The sequence below is a fragment of the Agelaius phoeniceus genome, chromosome 2, assembly GCF_051311805.1.
Source record: "Agelaius phoeniceus isolate bAgePho1 chromosome 2, bAgePho1.hap1, whole genome shotgun sequence".
In the NCBI taxonomy this organism is placed as follows: Eukaryota; Metazoa; Chordata; class Aves; order Passeriformes; family Icteridae; genus Agelaius; species Agelaius phoeniceus.
Genome location: NC_135266.1, coordinates 31385487 through 31410710, shown reverse-complemented (window position 1 = coordinate 31410710; position 25224 = coordinate 31385487). Strand labels below are relative to the sequence as shown.

At 42.0% G+C, this 25224-nt stretch overlaps 1 protein-coding gene across 2 annotated transcripts in view; it reads right to left on the bottom strand.

The window, feature by feature from the left end:
• The window catches only part of AFF3 (ALF transcription elongation factor 3), a 329101-nt gene that overhangs the window by 44104 nt on the left and 259773 nt on the right, over positions 1–25224 (bottom strand). For both annotated transcript variants that reach the window (XM_077173416.1, XM_077173417.1), the window contains exons 10-11: positions 9068–9233; positions 502–1542 (exon numbers count right to left, since the gene is read on the bottom strand). In XM_077173416.1, coding sequence (XP_077029531.1) covers positions 502–1542; positions 9068–9233 — 1207 coding nt within the window. The remainder of the gene's footprint in view (positions 1–501; positions 1543–9067; positions 9234–25224) is intronic.

Below are 25224 nucleotides of genomic sequence, written 5' to 3'. Positions count from 1 at the left end.
TCGCAAAGCCAGGGATCCCTGCTGCCCCAGAAGGGCTTGCCTCTTGCTGACAGTCAGAAGGGACAAAAGATGCTGCCTCTTCTTTTACCATACACTCAGTGATACTGTGTCGACTACAACAAGGCAGCAGACAGTTGTCCCTTCGCTGACCTGAGCATCATTTCCAAATGCTCAGGTTTTGAGAGAGGCCTCAGGAGAGAAAATTATGCTACTATAAAGGCAGTGCCTTCGCTAAGGCACGCAAAGGCACACACACAGCAGTCAACGCGGTCTCCAAGGAGCTGTGATCCCTCGAGGCCAGGAATTTCATCACCTTCAGGGCCGGCATTTCCTCCGGGGTTTGGCCAGTCCCTACGTGGAAAGCAGGGACAAATCCCAGCTCTTAAAGGCCAGCCTGGAGAAGACGTTGCCATCGAGCACTGGACGTGGGTGCAAGCGGTGTTAGCCTCCCACTTGCTGGAGGCTCCCCTACCCCCTGTGATCGGTTCCCCAGCCGCTCACCTTGCGTTTCCTTCTAGATTTCGGTAAACCCTTCTCTGCGGGGGGTTCAGCACTACTACCCTGCGGGAAGCTGGCCGCCTGGTTTGCTCCGGCGCTCATGGCCAGCGGTTCTTCGGGCAAACGCTCTGGAATCCTGGACAAAAGAGCCAAGTCAATGTTGACCCACAGCGACTTTACCTCATCACTGTCTTTCAGAGGAGACAGGAGCTCATTCCTACCGAAAGGAACCAGGGTGTAAAACTGTTCCTCCAGCTCCTTTGCTATTTCACTACTAGTCCTGGCATTAATAGAGCCAAAGGCACTGCAGCCGCCGTGGGGTTTGCTGGCGGTGCCGCTCCCCGCGTCTTTGGCACCCCGCGGCTCAGGCCCGGCTGCCGCTGGCACCTTGGGCAGCGGGCGCTCCTCCCGCTCCGACTCAGAGCCTGAGTCGGAGGAGGATGATGAGGACGAAGACTCGGTCTCGATGAACTCCTTGGATTTGGGCGCCGTTTTGCTCGGCCCTCGGGCCCGACGCTTCTCACCAGCTGCAGCTGAGCGGGGCTCCCGGCGGTGCCCCGCTCTGCAGCCGCCGCCGCCGGGCCGGGCCCTGGGCGCCTCGCCAGCAGCGCCTTCAGGGAAGCCGTGGCTCCGAGGGGGCTCCTCTGCGCTGGGGCAGGGGGCGCCGTCTCCGGCGGAGTTCCTCTCGGCTCGCCGCGGTGCCTTCTTCCCTGCTGCCCGCCTCGGCGGCCCGCCGTCGGCAGCGAGGGGTGACTTCTGCCGGCTGCCCTTGCTGCCTGGCGCTTTGTTGGCGGTCCTGGGCCGCGGCCCGTCCCCGGCGGCGGCGGCGGCGGCGGCGGCGGCGCGGCTCTCCTCACTGCGATGCTCGGCCGGGCCCTCAGCCGGGGTCTTCTGTCCTTCCTGCCGCTCTGCCTTCACGCGGCCGTAGTAGGGATGGGCTTCCAGCGCCGGGCCATCGGGGTGGGTGAGGATGGGTGCTTTGTGAGGAGTAACTTTGTTCAGCCACTTGTCCAGCTGCCACTTGTTGGACGAGGGCGGCTCGGGCTGAAAAGGAAACAGACGGCAAAGAGCTTAGTGCCGAGGCCCTTCTGCCCCAACCCGGGATCCCTCTGGGACAGCGAAACGCCGCATCCCTCCGGGCACCACCGAGATTTTCCTTCGGTACAAGAGCCGCCCCAACCTATGGCAACCCCTCGGCACTGGCCCTGCATTGCAGGACAGAGCTCATGCCTTGCCGTCGGGGATGGTTTTGGTTTCAGAATGGGGTTTGGAGATGAGAAGGAGAAGGGCTTCTGTGATGGGTCATTTCCAAGGGTGATTCACAGCAGCAGTACTGCCATTACCTCTACTGGGAAATACTCCCAAGTTTCCAAACAGAAAAAAGTGCAATGACAATAGGAAGGGAGGAAAACAAGGCAGGGTACAGCTGAGGCTAGGGGAGAATAGCTATCAGGAAAGCTAGGGATGTGCATTTAGTGTCCTGTGCCATTGCAGTAAATACAGAAAGCATTTAAGAAGCATACAAAGTGGCATGTGGTAGGGAGTTGGAGGGCTAACCAGGCGCTTCATGTAACCTGTCTTGTATTGACATTATAATCCACAAACATTTGTTGTGTGGTGGTGCTGTCAAGGGTTCATTTTGTGAGTATTGTGTGGCTGTTAGTTTTTCTTTTAATGTCTGTCACAACACTATCAAGTTATAAGAGCACATTTAAAACATAATGGTGTTAGGACAGGGAAGAAGTGGGATAATCATGATTTCAAATGTAACCACAGCTGAGACAATGTTATTTCAGAACAATGTGTGACTGTTTTCTAGAGCTTGCAATCAGTAATTTGAATGTAATAAAATGAAGAGGAAAGGCAAAAACCCCAGAAAAAAACAGATGATGGAGTAGACGGCTAGCCATAACCTAACCCCACAAAAGCCAAAGTGAAAAATTCCCTAATTTCCTCAGATGGAACCAATATTTGGTTCACTAGGCCATTGCATGTGAATAATCAAAAACTGTGTCATAAGTCGAACATGAAAACCATCAGTGCTCTGGAAGAAAGTTTGCTCAAGAGAGAATATCCACAGTCTCTAACTTAAAAGAGTATCTTACTTCTTATTTAAAGTAGATGCCTGAGGGCAACACAAGTTTCTTGTACGGCCAAGGGCGCCTTCAGAATCACCCACTGAGGATTGTATGCACTCTACAAGGAGCAAAGGCTCCTAAAATAAGCAAAAAAAAATAGACATTGAAATTCATATGATAAAAATATTCCTTCTAGCTAAAGTGTCTAATTTACTCATTCCTGAGCTAACCCAGACTTATGGGAAGTTTGCAGGACTGGCTTACATTTATGTTTTTTAAAGCATACTCCCTAATATCTCACATGAAGAATTTATTTCCTGAGCTGTAAATCTTGAAAATGGATGGTCAATATTTTTCTTGGATGAAGCTATATTTTCACAGCCCTTAACTCTTTATCTAAAAATGAACAGCATTTTTTTAATTGCTGTTGAAAATACAGATAGATATGTTTGATGCCATTCACTGTGCACACACTGAATTTACTAGATATAAAATGAAAGTTTCACTATACATGGAAGTCTTTCCACTGTTCAGAAGTATTGCAGAAAAGGAGATACATCAGAAGCACGTGGGGAAAAATACACCTCTGCCTGTAAGGGTAGGTCAGAGTGAGTGCTGCTTGGAAGTTCAAAAAAACTTCCAAATTCATCTGTTACATCCCATTCTGCCTCTTTATATATCTTGTTATTCTTGAAAACGGTGGCTTACAGATTTCAAGGGATCACAGTAACCAGCAGGAAAAAGTGATTACATGCTGCAGCATCATAACCTGGCAGTGCAGGACTTTGCTAGAGTAGTATGTCTGCTATTTAGGCATAATACCTATGGTCCTACCAACCTATCCACCAACTATGAAGTTTATTAAAAAGGATCAACAATGTTACCAGCTTTACTGGTTTTGTCAGGAGTTTCAGGTGCACTTTTGAGGTTTAGTTAAATAAAAATTCACATCCTTGTGGTTTCTGAAAAAAACCCCCAAGATCTGTCTGCTAAAAAAATCCTTTAAGATTCATCTGATAAAAGTAAAATGTCTGTAGTCTATCAGGTAAATTAAAAGAATCCAAACTTAAAAAATCAGAATTTTAAAACTTTTCTCTCTAATTTTGGGCCCTGATACCAATTCTGAATATTTGAGGTTCTCAGTGTACACGGGTGATGCCAGTTCATTTTTGCAAGTAATTTATTCAATTGATTGTTCTAACTGAAAATTACTGCACTTTGAGATCACATTAAAAAAAAAAAAACGAAGGCATCTTGCAAGAGAACAAATCATGACAGCCAAGAACAGATAGCAGGACTGCTGAAAAAAATGACTGGGAAAATTCACTTGAAAATTTTTGCCCATCCATTATACATGCCCAATTGTAATTATTTGTGGGAGAAAAACAAAATCCCTAATTTCCGCTCCACACACCATTCCATGGAAGAAAAGTTGGTTTGTTAAATTGAAAGTTTTTTAGCAGCATGTAAGGATAGAAATACATACGAATATATATGCAGGGTATTCTGATACCAAAATGCTCTCTGCCCATTGGTTTTGATGCATGGAAATATGCTGCCCCAGGGCCTTTTAGAGAACTGGGCAGTTTTCAACTGGGGTAAAGCCAGTGCTGTCCAGATGGGCACTGGTAATAGGAATAACAGTCTGTTATCAGCTGATTTGCAATTAAATATAGGCTGGTCAGCTGACTTGCAATTAAATATAGGTTTGGCATGAAAACTCAAGCCAGGAAACTTCACAGAACTAGGATACTTTCAGGGATCAACATACCACAGACATACACATGTGCCAGGCATCATGAAGAAACAGGATGTGATACATTTCCTTAAATATTGTGGGTGGATTCATCTGTACAACATAGACACCTATATCTTAGCTAGTCAACAAGTTCCTTCTCCAGTCAGTGAACTACTCTTCTAGGGTGTGAAAAATTCCCTCTTGAAATAGACATATAAAATAGGCCAGATGAGCTGGGCCCTAAAAACGTCTTTTCCTCTCCACAGACTGTAAAGGGGAGGCTGAGGTGGTGAGCAGATGTAGGTATCCACAGGAGAAGTGTGCAGTTTTAGGTGGGATGACTCCCACGCAGCATTTCTATATATCTCAGATCTCTTCAAGGCTGCAAGTGCAACCAGACGCATGAATGGCATGCATCCAAAAAGAAACTTGTCAAAATGTTATCCAGAAACACTTTCTAGGATAAAGGGCTGTTAAACAATGCCAGTGTAATGGGGTGACTCTATGCTTGTTACTACAAAGAGGGACCTAAGGCATGGCTAATATGTGGTAAACTAGAAGTATGACACCACTTTCACTGAGAGATATAAGAGCCCATAACATGTGCATGGACTTAGCCCACCATCCCTGCAAGCTACTCTGCCTATTGTAAATCCATGTACTAATTTACCCTTGTGGTAACTTGCTTGTGCTGCCCTATTATCAAATACTTCACTCAGGGCAATGCCCATACAATTGTGGTGCTTTCTCGTTATGTTTAAGGCACAGACAGCAATGATGATGAAGAAGATGATGGTGATGATGATTATTATTACTATTGGATTATATTGCTACTATTATCACTGCTGTTAGTGCTTTAACAAATTAGAACTGGGCATTCCCATGTGTTAGGCACAGCACACATATACTCTAAGAGGTGGTTCTTGGCACAAAGAGTTTTCTGGAGGGAAGGGAGAGTGTAGTTTGCAGTCTTTGTCAATAATAGTCCCCAGGACAGCCAAAACCCATGAATCCTATTTGCAAAGGTAACTACAGCATCTACAGATGGTCTAATGGTAAAATTCCAATATTAGATTCCAATATTTCTTCGTCCTTAAAAAGGAGGAAGAAACTATGGTTGTGAACAGTTACAACAGCAAAATCTGTAAAGGCCATTGCATCTGGTATGTGGGGCTGGTGAGGCTCAGAAAGGGGCATCTTTCTCTTCTGGACTGGTTACTGTTGGTGAGGCCAGTGATCCTTTGTCCCATGGGATAGCTTCTCTGCTTCCTTCCTGCCCATTCCCCACTCTTATCCTCCCTCATAGCAGGAATTTGTGGTTGTCTAACCAAAGACAGCTCTAGTAAAGGCCTGTAGGATAATTCAATGGAACAAAGAACAAATAAACCAAATTTTTAGCTTGGAAATGTAGCTTTTTCTGTATACTTGGCACCCAAATTTTTTTCAACCACCTGAAAAAGGATAAGATGTCATTGTTTTCCAGATTCACCATTTATGACATTAATTAAGGTCATTCCAAGAATTCATGACTTCAGCAAAGAAACAGGAGATAGAAGTCTCAGTTCCTTGTTCATAATTTTAGGTTTGCAGTCCACAAAGCTTTAACTACTCCCATTAATGTCTGAGGCACCTTAATTTGTCCACATCACTGAAACCAGTCTGAATGTTGTCTCCTGTTCTAGCTCAGCCATTATTCTTAGTTTACTGCAGACATAAAGTGAAGACAGCTGAGCTAGTCACTACTGCCTCTAAATAGTCAATGGAAAGAAACAGACACTTTTAGGGTGCAATTCATCTAATCTACTTTATATGTATGCTTTACAATGAGCTGCTTTTTCACTCTAGGCAGCTGCATTTAGACACCTGAGGACAACTTGAAAATCTCAAAATGAGATGAGGAAAAAATTACAGAAGACATGAAATAGCACTGGAATTGTTATATAACCTCAAGTGCAGAAGATACACTGTCCCAGAAATAAAATTCTTTGAGTATGTATATATAATGTTTCAGATTATTGGGGGGGGGGAAGGGGGGGGGGATAATGGAGGCATTATAATGGTTTGCAGATTTCTACATTAAGTTCCTCCCAACCTTTAAATACAGAGTTTCTGCCCAGCATTGTGCTGGACTGCTCCAGTTCATTGAACCTGAACTGAAAGCACCAGTTAATGCTTTTTTTTTTGTCTTAGCCAAATAATTTTAAGACTAAATCTAGAATTGAGTCCACTACTTAAACTTAGGTGGACATGGCCTCCCTTTAGGGAGCTTCCAAAGACCTGTCTCTTTCCATTTACTGGGTAAGAAACTGGCATATATGTGACAGTGTTCACAGGGGTTCTTGGATGAGGGAAGACACAAGAATGTTGACTCCATGTTCAGAAGGCTTGATTTATTATTTTATATATATATTACATTACAACGATACTAAAAAGAAATAGAAGGAAAGGTTTCCTCAGAAGGCTAGCTAAGAATAGAATGATAACAAAAGGCAGCTCCCTCAGACTCTGTCCAAGATAGCTCGGCCTTGATTGGCCATTAATTATAAACATCTAAGATGGGCCAATCAAAAATCCACCTGATGCATTCCACAGCAGCAGATAACCATTGTTTACATTTTGTTTCTGAGGCCTCAGCTTCTCAGAAGGGAAAAAATCCTAAGAAAGGATTTTTAGTGAAAAGATGTCTGTGACACATATACTTTAGAAAGATGGCTTCACTGGGTGCATAAATGTAAGTTAAAGCATTTATGCAAAGCTGAAAGGACTTGCAGTCAGAGACATTACTTGAGCATGTTTGAACTGGTTCCATCAGTCATATGATAGCCCTGGGAAAGCATTTGCCCTTGGGGAAAACACAGGTATTCTACTTCCCTGGGACACCCATATCTGTGTGTGCTGTCTCCTAGATCCCATCAAGGGATGAAAATTGCCTATGAAAATCACTGCAGCCATCACATTTGTGAGTCATTTACATTTTTGTGTAGGCATGTTTCATACAGCATGTCCTAGAAGGCAAACCACACAAATATAATGCAAAGAGACAAGCAATCTGTTGGAGTGGGGCAGCTGTTTCGTGACAATGATCACTGACAGCTCAGGCTCTGTACAAAAGTAGTTCCACAGATCTCGAGAGGATATGAATAAAATGCTTAAGAGGAGGCACTTCCTCCATGTTTCCATGACTTAGTTCTCTGTTGGACTTTATGAAATCCAAGACCTGCCTCAGTCAATTAGCTTTGTGCATTCTCTGAGGAATTTCTGCTCTTGGGCCCAAGCAGCATGGGTATCTGCCTAAAAGGTAACCACTCCTCCCTTCCTGTGCTTCTCCTCCTTTCATCTCAGATTTCCTTCCCCTTTCTTTCTTCTCTTTGCCCCTTTTCTTCCACCTTTTGAGATCCCACAGGGAGAGGAGAGACCAAGAATGAGATCTTTGCACTAATTCCAGCAGGGAATTAAGTAGACAGAGAACAAGGTCTTAACAGGTCAGATAAGAAAGCTCAGAATGGGAAATAAGACATGGGGTACTTCAGGGAGAGCAACAAGAGAGACTGGAAAGAAGAGAAAGATGTAGGAAGTGGACAAAGTAAGAGGAGAATTAGCTGGAAATGGGTCTGAAAGTGCTGTGAAGGAAAGACAGAAGATAAGTGTTAAACAAGGAACAAAAGTGACAGAACCTGAGAAAAATATATTAAGGATGTTTCTGTGAGTACTGCATTTTGCTCAATTGGAAATATGTCTCCAAATAACCAAGGAGAATACGAGGAAAGGTTTGCTGTTTTTGCAGGATAGTTTGTTTTTCAGGGTGAGAGAATAGGTGAGACATAGTTTTGGGGGGAGGATTCTTGTGATTGGATGGTTTATGTGGAGTAGGAAAATACACAGACTGTATTTCATGTGTATTTACAATCTTGCTGCTAGATTTTGGAATATTTTTACATACATTAATGTGTGTGATGTGGCTGTGGAGTTCATAGTTTAATTCTAAACTTGTGTATTGACCAAAACATGTAAAAATGTCAATCCTGGTAGAAAAGCAGAGCAAAGAAAGCAGCTTTGTTGTGTCTGTTGAGCTTTCTGCAGAGGTGAAAGCAGAAGGTGTCACAGCACTGGCAGCTTAATTGTAGTTTGGCTAGGGCTTGTCTACATGTGGAAGTTTTCAGTGCTAGCTTTCCAGATGACTAGTTTGGGCTCAGTGTTTTGCACCATGAGTAATTCAGTTTAGTCCATTTTAGAGGTGAATTGAAAGAAATCACATAAAGGCAGCAGTAGCAGAAAATAATTCACTTAGAGAGTGAGGCAAGGGAAGTGCATGAGTGAACAACTGGTTTCTTTTAAAAATCTACTCTCAAACTGATTTTATAATAGCTTCCCTGTGTAGAGAAGCCCTTAGTTCCCTTGCAGTGCTGGGAGCCCACATCAAGACTTACACACTAAGCAAGCCATTGCTATGGAGGCAGAGTTGCATAAAACTTCAAGCAGCTGTGAGCCTTGCAAGGTGCTCCACTCATCTCCAATTTGAGGAAAATCTAACAGGGTTATTTTTTTCTTTATTTTTGTTTCAAATGCTTTAATCTGCCCCAACATCCACTGCCACTTACATTTCACAGCATGCCAGGAGGAAGATCCTTGAGCCTTTCTCTCCCATTGTTTTTCCATGCATCTCCTCACAGCCTCCTTGTGTTGGTCTGGCTGGGAGAAGGTGTGAGTGCGTGTAGTAATGGAGTGCCACCCCAAATGATAGCGAAGCCCTTACCTCCGGGCTGCAGTAGTGCGAGGCCTTGCTGCCGTCACTCTCGCTGGAGCTGCTTTCGCTCTCTGAGTCAGACTCGGAGCTGCTCTCGGATTCACTGGAGCTGCTGCTGCTCGAGCCCTTGCTGGAGAGTCCCGAGGCTCGGGCACTGGCCTGCGGCACCACCAGGCTGCCAGCCCAACACACAGCCCATGGGGTGTGGGACAGGGAGGGAAGAGAAGAAAACAGGAACATAAACATGAAACCCCCACATACAAGAACTGTGCTGTTTTAGGGAGCATACTCTGTGAATGCCTGTGAGCTTGTCTCTGCTGCTAGTAAATAGTGAAGCGATTTCAATGTTACATTGCTATAACTGGGGGGAAAAGATGGGGTTACTCTCATATCCATTTAAATCCATAGCCTTTGCCATCTTTTTCATCTGGGGAAGAGTCAGGTTTTCACTTCACCTTGTGTCTTTTCCCATTCCACAGATATTTTAGGATATATTAAAAATACTAAGTGTTAAAAAAGCAGTATAGAAAGCAGTTTTATGCTGTCTAATGAACACTCAGCCCAGAGGTGAAAGCAGGAGACCAAAAAGGTGAACAATTAAGAAACAGAGTTGAACCCCACACTACCAGTCATAAGCAGTAATAGCAATAACCATAAAAATAACAATAATGATACATCTTCACTGGAGCTTCCAACTCCCATCTTCCATTTTGCACACTTCTTTACCTGCCCATAAATGATGTGGTTACCTGTATATACCATCTTGATATTGACAATTCAAGATCTAAGACTCAGTCTGCAAAAACTTGAAGAGCTCAGGCTTGTGTTTTGGCATGTCAGCAATGCAGTGCTGTCAGCAGAGCTGCTTGCCTTCTTTAAAGTTATGTTTGCATGCAAGTGTTTGTATTATCAGGCCTGACAGCAGAAGAAATGTGTATTTTCCTGAAATAGTTGACCATGCATGTTAAAAATATCATAGTCATAAAGACTTGAGTGTGAAATATCATATTAAGTCATCCAGCTTATTCCCCAGGCAATGCAATATTGCTCCCTATAGCAGGGTGCATTTTCTAGTGAGTTGTCCAATTTGATTTTAAATGACTTGAATGCAGCTTTTACTTTTACCCCTGGGAAACTTCTCTGCAAACTAACCCAAATTCCACTGTCAGAAATTTCTTCCTACGTTCAACCAGAAGTTGCCCTTTTAGAATTTATAGTTGTTACTTATTATTTCATCGTATTACTAATAGTTACTATGATAAATTATCCTCCTCCCTTTTTGCTCTCACATTTTTGCAGATTGTTTTCCTGTCCTTCTTCAGTCATCTTTCAGACAAGGCCTTACACATTTACTTCTTCTGATCTTTCTTCATAAGTCATTATCTCCAGGGATATGGAATCATTTTTATGGCTCTTTTCTGAACTCATTCCAATTTGTCTATATCTCTCTGATAACAGGGTGCCCAAAACAGAGTGCAGCATTATAGATGGCTTCTCACTACAGCCCTGCAGTGAAGGGCTATTACCTTCCTGCTCCTTGATGCGTTGCTTCTGTAAACATATATCCGAGCTGTGAGGGAATGTATAGTCCATTAACATCCCTACCTCTCTTTCAACACTGCTTTCTTCAGAATTCCTCTACTTATAGCTACATGATTATTTGCTACAGAGAGATTAGCTTGCTTTTTTCCTTCACACCAGATCTCATTTTCCTCTTTTACCTTGCAAGCTTCTAGCTCCTTTTGATTTATTTTGCTGCCCTCAGAGGTGTCTGCAGCAACTTCTAATTTAGTATCAAATGCAAACTTAATTAAATGGTTATCCACTTCCTTTTCCAGATCATTAATGAAACACATGAAACACACTGGTACCCTGATAACCATCTCTTCCCAATTCCATTCACCGGTGTTTATCATTACCCTTGTTTATGCTCCATCAGTCCAATATTGTGGCTAATGCAATGTGATCTTGGAGAAGCATTTTGTGAGAAATAATATCTAATAATTAATTACAGTTCTGCTATGTTGCACCTAATGAATTGTCCTTACATGGTAATGGTGTTTTTCATTATGGAAAACTGATACCTGACACCTTGCACAAGCTACATATGACAGGCAATTCCTGAAGCTTTGACAAGGGGCCAGGCCATCAGAGAAGTGGTTTAAACTTCACAATTCCCCATGGCTGCACAATTTCTGGCCCTCTACCTGCCTCCCCTAACATATGCCAGCCTTTCCTCTCTGGACCACCTGTCTTGCACAAGCCAGCACATTGCCTTTACTTGCAGCATCCCCGCTGCCTTTTGCTAGGAGGTGGTACAGCTGTCCATGGCTTTCTTAGGTTTTTTTGCTTGGGGAATCCTGACACTGTTGGAGAGTTTTCTGCACTCCTCAAAGCACAGTGAGACCAGGCAGTGGAAAAAAATCTCACCTTACTAATTAAAAGCAAGTAAAATAAACAGGAGAGGGAGGAGCTGACATCCATTTATATTTTTGATCTTTATTTCCATCCTTGTAACTACTACTGGGCAGTAGAGAGAGAGGTGGCAGTAAAAGCTCATGCTCTGTCAGGATGGCTTGGTGCTACATGCATGGTCACAGTCTGCCAACTCCTGGGTAGCAGGAGGTCTGTCTTCATGCACAGGCATTAAATGTACCAGTTACAAGGAGTGCCTTTAAAAACTTGTTTTTTTCTCTAGCATGTAGGTGCAGTAAAGACAAGATTTTCAGGCAGCCATTTGTGTAACTTCATTAAGGCACAGAGGTGACAGAAACAGTTGGGAAGCTTGTAAAAAATTTTCCTTCTTGGAGAAGGAAAATGGATATTTTGTAAACAGTTTCAGGACAATGCAGCTTTCCTGACTTGTACAGGTTGCCCAGTGAACTCCAGATTTAGGTTGCTCACTTATTTTAATAAATTGCAGTTAATCCCTTGATTATAAAATAGTGAGAGCTATATACAAGCCATTATGAATAGGTTTTGTGGTTTTGATTTTTTTTCCTTAAGAAAATGTGGAAAAACCATGAAAAGTTAACTGCCTTTTCAGACAGCATAGCTTAGGGAATGCCTTTGACAGTGTCTGACTCTGATGGATTTCCAGTCCTCTCCACAACAGCATTGTGACTGAAAGTTCTTGAGCATCACAAAACATCTGCACATTTATGTCCTGCCCTTAGTGACTGAGGTTTTAATTTGTAAACCATCATTTTTATTTGTCATTGACTGAAATATTCAAAAATTGCTATATAGGGGATGAGGGGGAAAAAACCCATGGTAATATTTCTTTCCTGTTGTGACATGAAATGTTTTTCCAGGCTGCTGAATAGAAATTGTTACTACAGCCCTAGATATAAAATATAACTGTTGGATTCTTCACAAACATCTGGAAATCTATGTTTGCTGTTCTAATGGTAGCCAATATACTACAAAATTAAACATTACAATATTTTCCCATTTATGCTAACACTGCTGAAGTCTCCTGTCCCTCTTTTACTTTTTCAATTTTGAAATATAGCATATTCTTATAAGGATCCTCATTATGTTATAGTGACCAGGGTAATAACAGTTACATCTGTCTTCATGCATTCTTATTAAAAAGCAACGTTTTTTTTTTAAATTGGTAACTTTTATTTTGGACTGCTCTTTCTGAAGGATGTAAGCAAGATCATGCAGTTAGACTGATCTACATTTTAATGACTGTGGCATATAACATTTGAGCATATTTTGCTACTGGTTTATGCCCCAGAATTAATTACCACATCATAGAATTTCTATTTTTATTTTAAGGAATTAAACGACAATTAAGTGAGACCCACTTTTCTTTAGAGCTCTTAATCATAACTTGCACTCTCTGACTTAAGAGAGAGAGTAAATACCTTGTAAATTTGCCAGAAGTTCAGCAATAAGACCATTTAAAAACCAACACACCATCTGAAGTTTCTGATCAGATATCTCCCATTACCCTGGCTACAGGGGCACCTAATTTCCATGCAAGTCTCCAACAAACTGTTTTCCTGCACTGTCTAGTAGACAACTGCCCTTCTAAAAAGAACTGCTAGGTTCCTTGTAGCCCAAATTTTTCTCTTATATACCAATTCAGAAATCCAGTGATTTGGGGAGATTAATACTTCTTCCCCACTCAAACTGACTTGTGATCCAAGTTGAGAGGTCCAAGGAGACATCTCAATCCCTGGACAAGGCCTAGAGGTCATTTGTGTGGGACCAGTTGTTAGCCCCATCAGGATGCATGGCCATGGCCAGCATTTGAATGGCACCAAGGTGGTTTGAACAGTTATGCAGCAAGGTGCTAGACCTGGCTGTTCAGTCAGTGGAGACAGATTCCCAAATGAGATTGCTTTGGTGGCCCTCATGAGACCTCTTCAGGTTGATCATGCTGGATCTGAGTCCCACTCTATGCTTCGTATTAAGCTGCGTCTTACAGCTGCACTGCTTCCAATGATAATAAATCACGGCATTCAGCATTGGCCAGAAGAATTTCCCAGGCTAGGCATATGCTGCATTGCAGGAATCCAGGCTCAAACACATGCAGCATGGATAAAGATACAAGTAAAACTGATGCAGTTCTTTCCCAAACTGCAAGTATTCAGTGACAATATATAGAAAAAAATCCCTCTGATGCTGAAGAATTTGTCATCCCAGTTCTTCACTGCGTTACAATACGAAGGCACTTTACACAGGCATGAATGATTATCAAGAATGCAATGCAAGGGAGAATGAGGCCTTGGAGAAATTACTCAGCCAAAGGAATATATCAGTGAGCCTCTCAAATACTTTTCCAGCCACAACAAAGGCTATGCAAATGCTCATAGAATCATTAAGGTTGGAAAAGACCTCCAAGATCATCAAGACTGACCGTTGACCAAATACCACCAGGCCCACTAAACCATTTTACAAAGTGCCATGTCTATTCATTTTTTGAACACTTTAGGTATGGTGACTCTACTATTTCCCTTTACCACTCTTCCAGTGAAGAATTTTTTCCTAATATCCAACCTGAACATCTCTTGGACCAACTTGAGGCCATTTCCTCTTGTCCTTCCTTGGTTGCATGGAAAACAAGGCTGACACCCACCTCACCATAACCTCCTTTAAGGTAGTTGTAGAGAGCAATAAGGTCTACCCTGAGCCTTCTTTTTCTTCGGTGTAAACAAGGCAATTTCCTCAGCTGCTCCTTGTGGGACTTATGTCCCAGAACATTCACAATCATTGTTGCCCTGTGCTGGACACGCTTCAGCACCTCAATGTCCTTCTTGTAGTGAGATGCTCAAAACTGAATACAGTACTTGAGGTGTGGCCTCAGCAGTGCTGAGCAGGGGGAAAATGGATCACATTTTAGAGTCCAGTTGGTCTGTGTAATTTCACTTTGCTAGAATTGTATCCAAAGCTTTCTTACCAAAAACATCACTAAGACTATCAGACATTGTCTGCTGTATTTTTTTTTCTGTGTCTGGAGATAGGACTCTATTTATTCAGTGTCATCTGCACAGCTGTGATCATCTAAACTATTTTTCTTCTAAATCTCATTCTGGTGTGCAACTGCTAAATGGTTGTGACTTCCCAGAGGAGAGAGAAATGCAATAACTAGTGAGAAGAGCTTATTTGAATAAACAAGAGACATTGTTAGGGATCACATTGTCAACATTGAGAGGTAAGTGTGGAAAGAAAGGCTGTATGAATACTTAGACTATTTGGGATACCCAGAAAAAAGTCTATCACTGTTTAGAAATCAAGGCCAATTGTGGGAAAACAATACTTTGAAACAGACACCAGCCCTCTAGCTGGTATAAACTGTCATAGCTCCATTAACTTCAATTAGGCTACAGTGATTTAAATCCAACACTAAATCTGACCAAGACTCCGAAACAGTATTTCAAATTTAGTGATGAAAATATATTCCATGGTTTAAAGGATCTCTGTTGGCAGAGCCTCTATTTTGGTTTCAGATTAAAGTATCTGAAACACCACTTCCTTCTTCCCTCAGAGCCAACCTACTACCCATCGAAGGTCTTTTATGGAAAACACTTTATCCCTTTATTGCAATAAGCAAATTGCACATGGTGCTTCCTCAAAGCACAGACGGAGAGCATTGTGCCAAGATCTGTATAAATATCTCTGCTGCCTGGCACTGAAGTTGCCTGGCACTGAAGATATTGCATGTCTCCCATGCACGCAGTAGGGAATTCCTGTCTCAATAATTGTGAATGGATCACAGAAGCCATGAAAATGCCCACTTCTTGCTGCTGCCCCTGTGTATTTTTCAAATTCTCTTCCAGCAAAGACCTCTGAAGCATGGGAATTATAAGGACTTGAAGATCAGGCCATCCCAATATTGTAACAGAACATATGGGGATATCTTCTGAGGCAAATGTAGAATGCCAAGAAATAGCACCTTAAGGACAGCCCACAGAATGGAGGTGGACCTCATCCATTTGTTTCAGGACAAAATCATGCTGAGAAAAGAGAAATGATACCATAAACTCTAGAACATGCACAGACAACAGCCAGATACCACCATGGCTTCAAATACCAGTACAAAAGTCTCTGTGTACTTAACATTCAAAGATGAGTACAATCACAAAGTCATAGAAAAGCTGGGGTTGGAAGGCACCTTAAAGATCATCCAGTTCCAACTCCCCTGATCTTTAGAATCTGTTCTAACCCAAGCCTTTCCATGCCTGTATGCTTCTGTGACAGAAAGGCTCTGCTCTAGTTTTAGGTCTGTTCCATTGTGTTTAAATGGCCAAATCAAACGACCCTTCCAGGGCTCCAGCCACCATCCCATACATGGGTGTGACTGAACTGCCCACCATCAGTGTGTTAGGAGGTGTCTTCTATTATTCTTTAAAAAGCCCTTGGATATCCTTTTTCTGAAGTCAGTATGGAAGCAACACAAATTTATGTTTTTGTGCCTTTGCTAACTATAAGCATTAAACCAATTAAATTTCTGAACCAGTTACCAATTGCAAAAACTTATCATTCACTAACAGGAGAAGACAGTGAGCCCTGCCACAGCTCGCTGTTTCAGCCTGAATGCAAAAAAATGAGGCTCAACACTTTCCTTTCTCCCTTTCTCCAGGTAAACGATTTCCCAGGAGTCTGTTAATATCTTTAGGAAACAGAGAAATGTTTTCATACCTCATTCCTGTAATGGATGAGGTATGAAATGGGAGTCATGATGAGTGAGAGTCCTGGAGGTTGTTCGGCTTGTCACAATATATAATACTTCTGTGAAAGCACTGCATTACCTTAGCTGCACCACCTTTGCACAGCTCAGCTAATAAAGCACAGCTGCCAAGAAGAGAGTTCATAGGCCCCCACTATATTTTAGCACTTTCCCTGGGAGCTTCTTAAATAGTTTGTGCTGACAAGACTACAAGTATCATCTGATAACACAAACTGAAGGAAAACCAGGTCTCTCTGGAGAAAGTCAGGTGTGCACTGTGCAATTGCAGCTTGTCAAAATAGTCACCAAAGAAAAATTTATAGGAAAGGCTGTTTAAAAGAACAAGCTATGAAGCTCAGGCACATAAATATACAAAAACCCTGAAAAAATCCATTATGGCAAGGGGCATCTAATTAAGGTCTAGTTGATACTGGAGGCAGTCAAATCATAGCTCCCATTGTGAAGGAATATGGTAGAAAAGAGAAACCCTCTAGAAAAAAAACCCACTTTGAGTTAAAAAATCTCGTAAAATAAAATGCTATGTAACAATTAATGGTGCACCTCTGTATCAATTGGTCTATCAAGAGGAGCATGTGCTGGGGTATCTTAGATGAAAGGGTCCAGCAGACCTGGAGCAGCATTAACGTGGGGGTGAAGTGATTAGTCAGCAGGCTGACAGCTGTGCTGGGAGCCTGGTGCCAGATTCCAGCGTCTGCTTTCCGCTGCTGCCAAGTGTATGCTTGTCGCTCCAGATAAATGGAGCATCAGCAGTGTTTTATTTGACCTGCTCACAAGAAAAATAAAACAACTCTGACTTCCTTGGTGTGTTTGTCATTGACCTTGCATCAGCTGAATATGAGTGGAGAGAATCCCTGGTCCAGGCAAGTTAACTCTTTAGTAGAAGAGGACTGATAGGGTCTTTTTACCTTGGTAGATTAATTAGCCTCTTAATGTCTCAAAGTACAGGGACTTGAAGAAATGACTTTCATAGTCTGTATGTCCTATATTGTCCTTGGAACATGGCCTTGGACCAATGGCCTGGAGAATGATGAACAGCTTTGAGAATAGTCCATGAACAGCACCCTTCTGCATCCCCTGTCAAATCAGGAAGCAATCTCTATAGAGACTTTTTTGAGGGGAGGGAGGGTGGGCCAGAAATAAATTGCAACTGGATAAACTTGTTGAGAAGATTCAGTCATAGAACACTGCTTCTGATTTCCCCCTGAGACCAAGGACAATGGCTTTTGTGTGTTTTCTTTCATATGTGCCCCAGAACTTTTAATTTTTCTTTTTTTCACTATTTTGGCAATGTTAGGAACTTTCTATTTGAGATCTCTCTATTGTCTGGTCAAGGCCAGTTTGTGCTCTCTGGAGATTCCTACCTCTCTTGATGGACTTAGAAAGAATGTAAGATCCTAGATTCCTACCTCTCTTGATGGACTCAGAAAGAATTTAAGATCCTAAGGATTGCTTAAACTGTGTGCTTTACAATGCCCAGCACCTTGTGCATTGCAATCTGTATGGGAAACCAGGGAGGTTTGGTTCAGATTCCTCTCCACAATCTTCTTTTCAGGGTTCAGTCACCTCTCTCCACTTGTCCTAAGGAGGGGTTGGTATCCAATATGAAGACCTATATCCACTCCCAACTCAGTACTCCACTATTTCATTAGACCACTGTCAAAAGCCCTGTCAGATTCAATTATATCAGTATCAGGAACAATTATACCTCTCTCAGGAACAGATCCTCCACTAACATTTTGAAGGTGATTCCAGCAGTCTGGTTGGCTTCAACCCACCAAGAGACATGTTAGAAAAAAAAAAGATGATTAAGCACTGGAACCCATCATCAATGAGGATACGGAACATCTCCACTGGTAATAGTAATGGCAATTTCAATGCAATGGTAATTGCAGAAACTGGGCAAAGGAGCAATGCAATATATTTTGTAGAGTGGCTTTAACCTACCATTTTCAATATGTCTCATCAGGAGATTTTGATACAGTTTCACTGGATATTAGACTGGGTGTTGGTCTTTTTGCCCATTTATTTACTAAAATGTGAAATGTAAATGTACTTCTATCCAAGAGAACAGCCATGTTTGCTTGTGAGTGACAGCTTCATCAAGCCTCAGAAGAAAACCACAGTAGTGCAGACTAGAAAATCCTCATCTGCACTGGCCTGCTGTCACCTTATTTCAGAATTACTGTTAATGCTGTGGCTGGCCATCAATACAAACAGCCTTTCATAGTCTTTAGGCATAGTCACACCTTGCCTCAGCACAGAAATCATTTGCCTCAGTCAGCAGAGCCCTGGGTATGGTTCTGCCTTGCAGGACCTCTCACTAAGCTCTGAGAGTCCAAATACAGATGAACTTGTGCAGATAAAATTACTAACTACCATAATGGCTGTCCAAATGGGTGCAATAAATTTCAGCATGAGACAAACTCTCTCAGGTTTCACTGACTGTTAATGTTGCTGCTGCCAGCTTTAGTGTTACTCTTTGACTCAAGCCATATTCTGTTGTCTCCCAAAGGTCTTTTTGGCCCGTCAGCTCTAATCAATATGCTGCCTTGAGAAGAAGCTTGTTTTAAGTAGGTTTGCTCACCATAAAAAAACATAAAAAGAACATTTGACTTCTAGTCCTTGTCAGCATATATCACTCCCTATGCAGAACAGCATTTAGATGGTCTGTTATTTGAATCCAAGTGTCTCTTTTATATGTTTCAAGAAATGACAAATGCCTGAAAAAAATGCATAGTTGTTCTACAGAAGACATTAGGCAGGCTCAGGAATGGCAAGCAGAACAGCTAATAAAGCCCAGAATTGTAGCAGAGAGGATGTTAAAACTTAATTAGTTTGAGATTATTTGAAAACTTATAAAAGGTTCTTCTGTTTTCCTTTCTGTTGTAGGCACAGCCTGTTTTCCATCGTCATCCAAAAATGCTTTGATATGTTTTTGGAAAGAGTGGCCCAGGATATGCTGTTCACCTATTATTGACATGTTAGCTGGAAATAAAGAATGTTTAAAATGAACTTTTAGCTGTTGAGTAAATACTCAACAGGCTTGTGATGCAGCCTTAGGTTTTGCAGCCTTAGGTGATGCAGCCTTAGGTTTTCAGGGGTCTGAGCCCCTGGCAAAAAAACTTCTCCCATTCTGACCAGGCTCAGATTCTTGACCTCTTATTCTGGTTTAGTAATATCATACTTTACAGCTTGGATAAGAGTACCCAGAAGTGCTCCTGAAGAGCAGGAATGGTCTGTCTAGTGGGGGTGTCAGGATCTGACCCACTGTAACCCAGCAAACACAGTGTGCAAATAATTGATGAAGGATTTTGAAGCAGAGAGCAGTGTCTACAAGTAACCTTTGCTGTGCCTTCCTCAGGTATAATGTGATCTGTGAAAAACTATGAAGAAGTATGATATGCACAAATATATAAATGTTACGAAGAGTGATATAAATTGCCCATTACAATTCAAAGGAAAAATTGAATGTGAATTGCATCTTTTTGTTAGATGTTATCAATGGAAAGTAAACTTGAGGTTTACTCATGCACACACAGATGATGAGGGGAGGCAGAAATAAATTTCAAAGTAAATATAATTTTATTTGCCTTATTAATCTACAATGTGGTACCAATGTGTCTGGACTCAGTGGTTCCCCAGCTGCAACCTCCTGCAGGATGTTATCAATCCTTTATTTCTGTGAAATGTGCTACCAACTACTACGAAAAACACTAGATCTATATGACATTTTAATTAAAAAAAAAAAATTGGTCTTATACCATGCTGTGTCCTGATGTAGTTAAACATATATCTTCCAATATACCTTTCAATCCATATCTCACATGTTTTGCTGTTCATTAACCACCATGCATCTTTTTAGGTTTCCTGTGAATTTACAATATCACTAAAGCTGTGGAGATGCCCTTGCCTATTCTTCAATGCATGTTTTGCTCTCCCTGCCTTTCCCAGTGGGGCAGAAAGGAAATGCACACTTGGCAGTGGGGAGAGGGCACAGGGACAGGGAGGAATATTGCCAGTTGGTGCTTCTTTCCCCTCCCAGCACCACAACAAGCTGTTTCTGTCCTTTTCCTCTCTCTGCCCCCAGGCCAATAGTCCCTTTCTGGCATTAGTCTTACTGCAGTGTCTCAAACATGCCCCTGCCTGCCTGAGCTCCTGCATAGCCTAGGATGTGCTGTGTCAAGTGGTGAGCCTCTTCAGAGCAGGAATGTGTGTTCAGCAGTGTGACCCAGCATGGAGACTGTTCAAGGTGTAGGAGTCAACATGTGTTGCTGCTGGGAGTTCAGTGCCCAGCTGTGAGGATATACATTCACTGCTTCTTTAAAAGGGTATCACATCACCTGCCTGCAGCTGGGAAACAGCTGGGGGAAAGTTGGAGAGTCTGCACAAGAGCTTTGCTAAGATGAGACACAGATTTCCAGGAGAGTATGATTTTCCATAGTCATTGCAGCATGAAAGTAACTCTTGGGGATTTTTTTTTCACCACCCCAACACGACCCTGAGTGCAGCTAGGCAAGCTTCAGCTTGGGGAGAAAGATCAAGCGCTGGGTCTTTGCCATTATCTTAGGCACTAGGGGAGAAAGCTAGATGACTTTGTTGATAACTACTAGCTTGAAGACCCCAGCAGGCCTTCAGACAGTTTTATTAATCATAAAAGTCATTAAAAATGGCCAATTCCTCAGGGGCAAAGTAAAAACAAAACCTTGGAAGAATGAATCAGAGCAGGCATCTCCCATTCCTAAGAGCACTCCGTTCAACATTCTCTGCAGGAAACTGAAACAGAATATTTAGGACTGATACTCCCAAGCAATATAATCTAATGCTTTCTCAGGGAAGGGGCAAGCTTCCTTATGGATTTAGATTGCGACAAAGAAAAATATTGATGGACTTTGTGTACAGCTGGAAGGCAATGAACTCTCAGTCAGTTAACTCAGAGGTTTGCATGTCACATCCAGAATCAGCAAGACAGTTTTCCCTTTTGCCTTTGAACTTAGCCTTTCCTCTTCTACTTTTTTGCTTTCCCCTGGCCTCTCCCAGGATCCAGATCTGGGCTCTGCAGCACAGAAGAGACATGGAGACCAGCAAAATGCCATGAAGATGATTAAGGGATTAGAACATCTTTCACATGAGGAGACTGAGATGACTGAGAAGGATAAATACCTGACAGGAGGAAATAAAGAAGACAGACCTAGGCTCTTTTCAGTGGTGCCCAGTGACAGGACAAGAAGCAAAGAACAAAAATCAAAACACAGGAAGTTCCATTTAAATATAACAATTTTTTTTTTTTTCTGTGAGGGTGGTCAAACTCTTGAACAGGTTACACAGAGGCTGTGGGGTCTCCATCCTGGGAGAAATTCAAGACCCTACTTTGGCCCTGAGCAACTGTTTTAGCTGATGCTGCTCTGAGTGGGGGTGGGACTGGATAATCCCCAGAGATGCCTTCCAGCCTCAGTCACTCTGTGACCTTGTTGAGACTAACTCAAGTATCACAAACTATGGTGCTAACTAATGTGATAATGTGGTAACTACATGGGCACTGAATGGTGCCTGAGTTCCATCTGGCCTTGAGTGTCCCCCTGTTTTGTGTTTAAAGCTCACTCAGATGATGAGTAAGTCACTGCCCCAACTTGACTGAAATGCAGACTTGGCCTCAGGCACCAAACCTACAGCTGAAACATGTCAGCTGCCTATCACATGTATCACATGCAGCTTCACTCTCTACTCCATCCTTTGCAGGCTACTCCATACTTGTAGCAAATGAGCAAAATGGACTCAGGGGGTGTTTGTGAGGTTCATTTGCTGCATTTGGTATATTTTACAGTAAGTGAAACATGCAACAGCAGCAACCACAGGCTGGAAAACTTCCTTCTTCAAACATTTCTGGATCTGTTGCTGAACATGACCAGCAGTGTCTGAGGCAGCCCATCAGATTAAGTTTTATTTATTGAGCTGTACTTTACAGCACCTCTCTTCTATAAAACTGGGCTGTTAGGAGACTGCTTAACATTTTTTTGGGAGTATCTCTCCAGTGCAGTTGTCTAGCATCATTGCCCAGAGCAGCTGCTGACAATGCCAATGCACTGACAGCTACAAAATCCCTTCTTTCTGAAGGCAGGAGTAGAAAAGATCATCATGAAATAATGGACTAATGTGGCCATTCTATCTATGCTGCTCATAAATTACATTTTGAACCTGGCAATTGCAGGGTAATTAGGAGGAGAGTAGCTTTCCTGCAGGAACATATATTTCCTATTCTGCTTGCCTGACACACTCCAGTTTAATTTTTCCTTTGTTCACTCAGCTCAGAGAATGGCAATTATGAGAGGTGATAGCCCAGTGGCAATTTTTGAATCATGAAGAGACTTAGGACAGAAATGAGGGAAAAAAAGAACAGGTATCACTAGTAATTAAAATAATTTTGAATTAAAGGGACTATTTCAAAAATTGCCTTTGTCTTATACTTGTTACCACATAACCTAGTGTTATGAATTACTAATACAGTGAAATAACACTGCAGTGGAGAATGAGCTTAACAGGTTTCCTTAACATGTTACTTCAGCAGTGATAGGTAAGTAATCTTTGGGTAGACATTTTGAAATGGTAGGTGATGCCACAGCTCTGATCACTAACAGCCTTGCAATTTTTAAGCCCTCCTTCCCCTTTTGGCCATGACAGAGAGGCACAGGAAACAGGGCAGGAATTCCCATCTCGAGTAGCCAGAAGAAGGTTTCACATTATTAAAACAGATGATTTCCTTCATCTAAAAGCCTCTGAGGAGCATAAATTACAAACAACATCAAAGCAAGTGAAAATTTTTAGAGCAGACTGTCAAAGGCTGCTGGGGTTTCCTTGGTAGGTTTTCATTTTTAAGGAGTCTCAGCAATTTGCTTCTTTCTCAAAACAATTCCATATGTCTATGGATTACTTATGGTTGTTGTGATTTTTGTTGTCAAGGGTTTTAAAGAAACAATATCACAATTATTTAACAGGGGAACTAAAGTTAGACAGACAGTGCCTGCAATAAGAAATTACCGAGATGATCTCATGGACTAAAACTTTGCAGACTTCTCTCTACTCTCCAGGGTTGGTCTAGATACAAAGAAAAGCAGTATAGACAACTGGAAAATAACTGTAAGTCTGATGCTGTATAAATACAGCAACTCATTATTCATGTTGCCATCACTGATTTTACAGGCTGGCAGGATTTTGCCAGTGTTGCACAGGAGTAAGGTCTGCAAGATATGTTGGGCCAGACCTAAAGCAGAACTGAGAAAACTTTGTTTAATTATTATTGAAATTCATCTGATGAAAAGCACAAAGGCCAGCTGTGGTCTTAGATTAAAAGTCATCAGGGCAAGCTGTGAACTGATTCATATTAGCTTCCTAATTTAGGGTAAAGAAGTGATTATTATTAGAAAGACATGGAGACACTGTGTGCTGATGAGGGTATTAGCTTGTCCTGAGGAGGTGGCACCTGCTGAGTGTAGGTTTTAAGTGCTTTCCCTGCAGGAAAAGGTCGTCATTGCTCGCTGGAACACACACCATGCAGGAGGCTGGTGTGTCACACCTCAGCCTGTTGTTCTGCCTGCAGGGCCATGGGTATATTCAGCAGTGATCCACAGCCAGACACCAGGCTGTATTGACCACATCCAGGAAAGCAGGCTCCATCTGTGCAGTGAAGTAAGCAGGAAAAAGGACGGATCTGTGAGAAGCATTGCCACCTCTTGGGACCACCAAGCACAAGATGTCAGTTTTAAAGTCTGTCATTATCCTGGCCGAAGCCTCTGCCATGTTGTGCTGGCAGCCAGCAACCATGTGAAATAAAGATCCTTAGGAAGAAAGGATGAGGCTGAACACTTTCTTTTCTTTTAAGGGAAGGATCCTACTTTATTTCACATAGCTGCATAGTTGTTTGGCCAAAAAAGGAAAAAAAGTTAAAAGGCACATAATAATTGCTTGCCGGCCTAGCAGCAAATGTCAGATTCTTAGATCCATCATTTTCTGCTGGTGAATTATTCCAGAAGTTATTAATAGTCCTTACCTAGTAATTATGCAAGAAGTATTTTCATAAATGTTACATTAATAATTTAAAAGCTGCAAGAGTGTGTGATTTTCAGAGTGACCTCTGACTTGAGTTTGATGGCCAGGCGAGAATAAGAGCAGAAGAATAACCATACAGGATACCAGTATCTGAGACTGATACAGTTATCTGTAATAACTGATAACTGAGAAGGAAATTCTAAACTCTGCATTGCTGATGAGTTTGCTCTGGTGGCTGGACTTCTCTGGACTCAACCATAACAGCATCAGTCCTCATGCAGCAGTGGCAAGGACTGAAGAATACTGTACTTGATTGCCTTACTCAGTGCTTTGTTGACTTAAATATATGTAAAGAGCTTGGTTGAAACGTGAACTGTTTTCTCTTCAGCTTTTCTTGATGCAAAACTAACTTAATGTAGTTCGAAATCATGTCAAGCTTATAATGTAAAGCTATTTACCTTCTTCATTGGATGTGTCTGTTTGAAAACTCAGAACTCTGATTCATTGGTTCAGATCTTGATTGTGACCTTGATTTGATGACTGTGCTGTCCACCATTAATCAGTGTGTGGTGGTTCTGCTAATATGATGGTGTGTTTTACATTTGTTTGCTTATTTTTAGTATACAGGGCTGGCTTATTAATTTCAATTGTAACATGAGTCATGTCAACTGAAGATGTATGTAATTTAAATAACATAATTCCCATGCATGTGGGCCTGCAACCAAATAAATAACTCTAACCCTGACAAGACCATATCAACATTAAAGCAAAGATATTAAAATATGTCTAAGTAAGAAATTAAACACAGAAAATCTCAGGGTTGCACTATTGCGTTTAACAAGCTTTTCACCAGCTGCAAAGACAAACCTAGTGCAATTACTTCCTAACTAAGCAAACCCTTGTCATGTCTCAGCTTTGGACA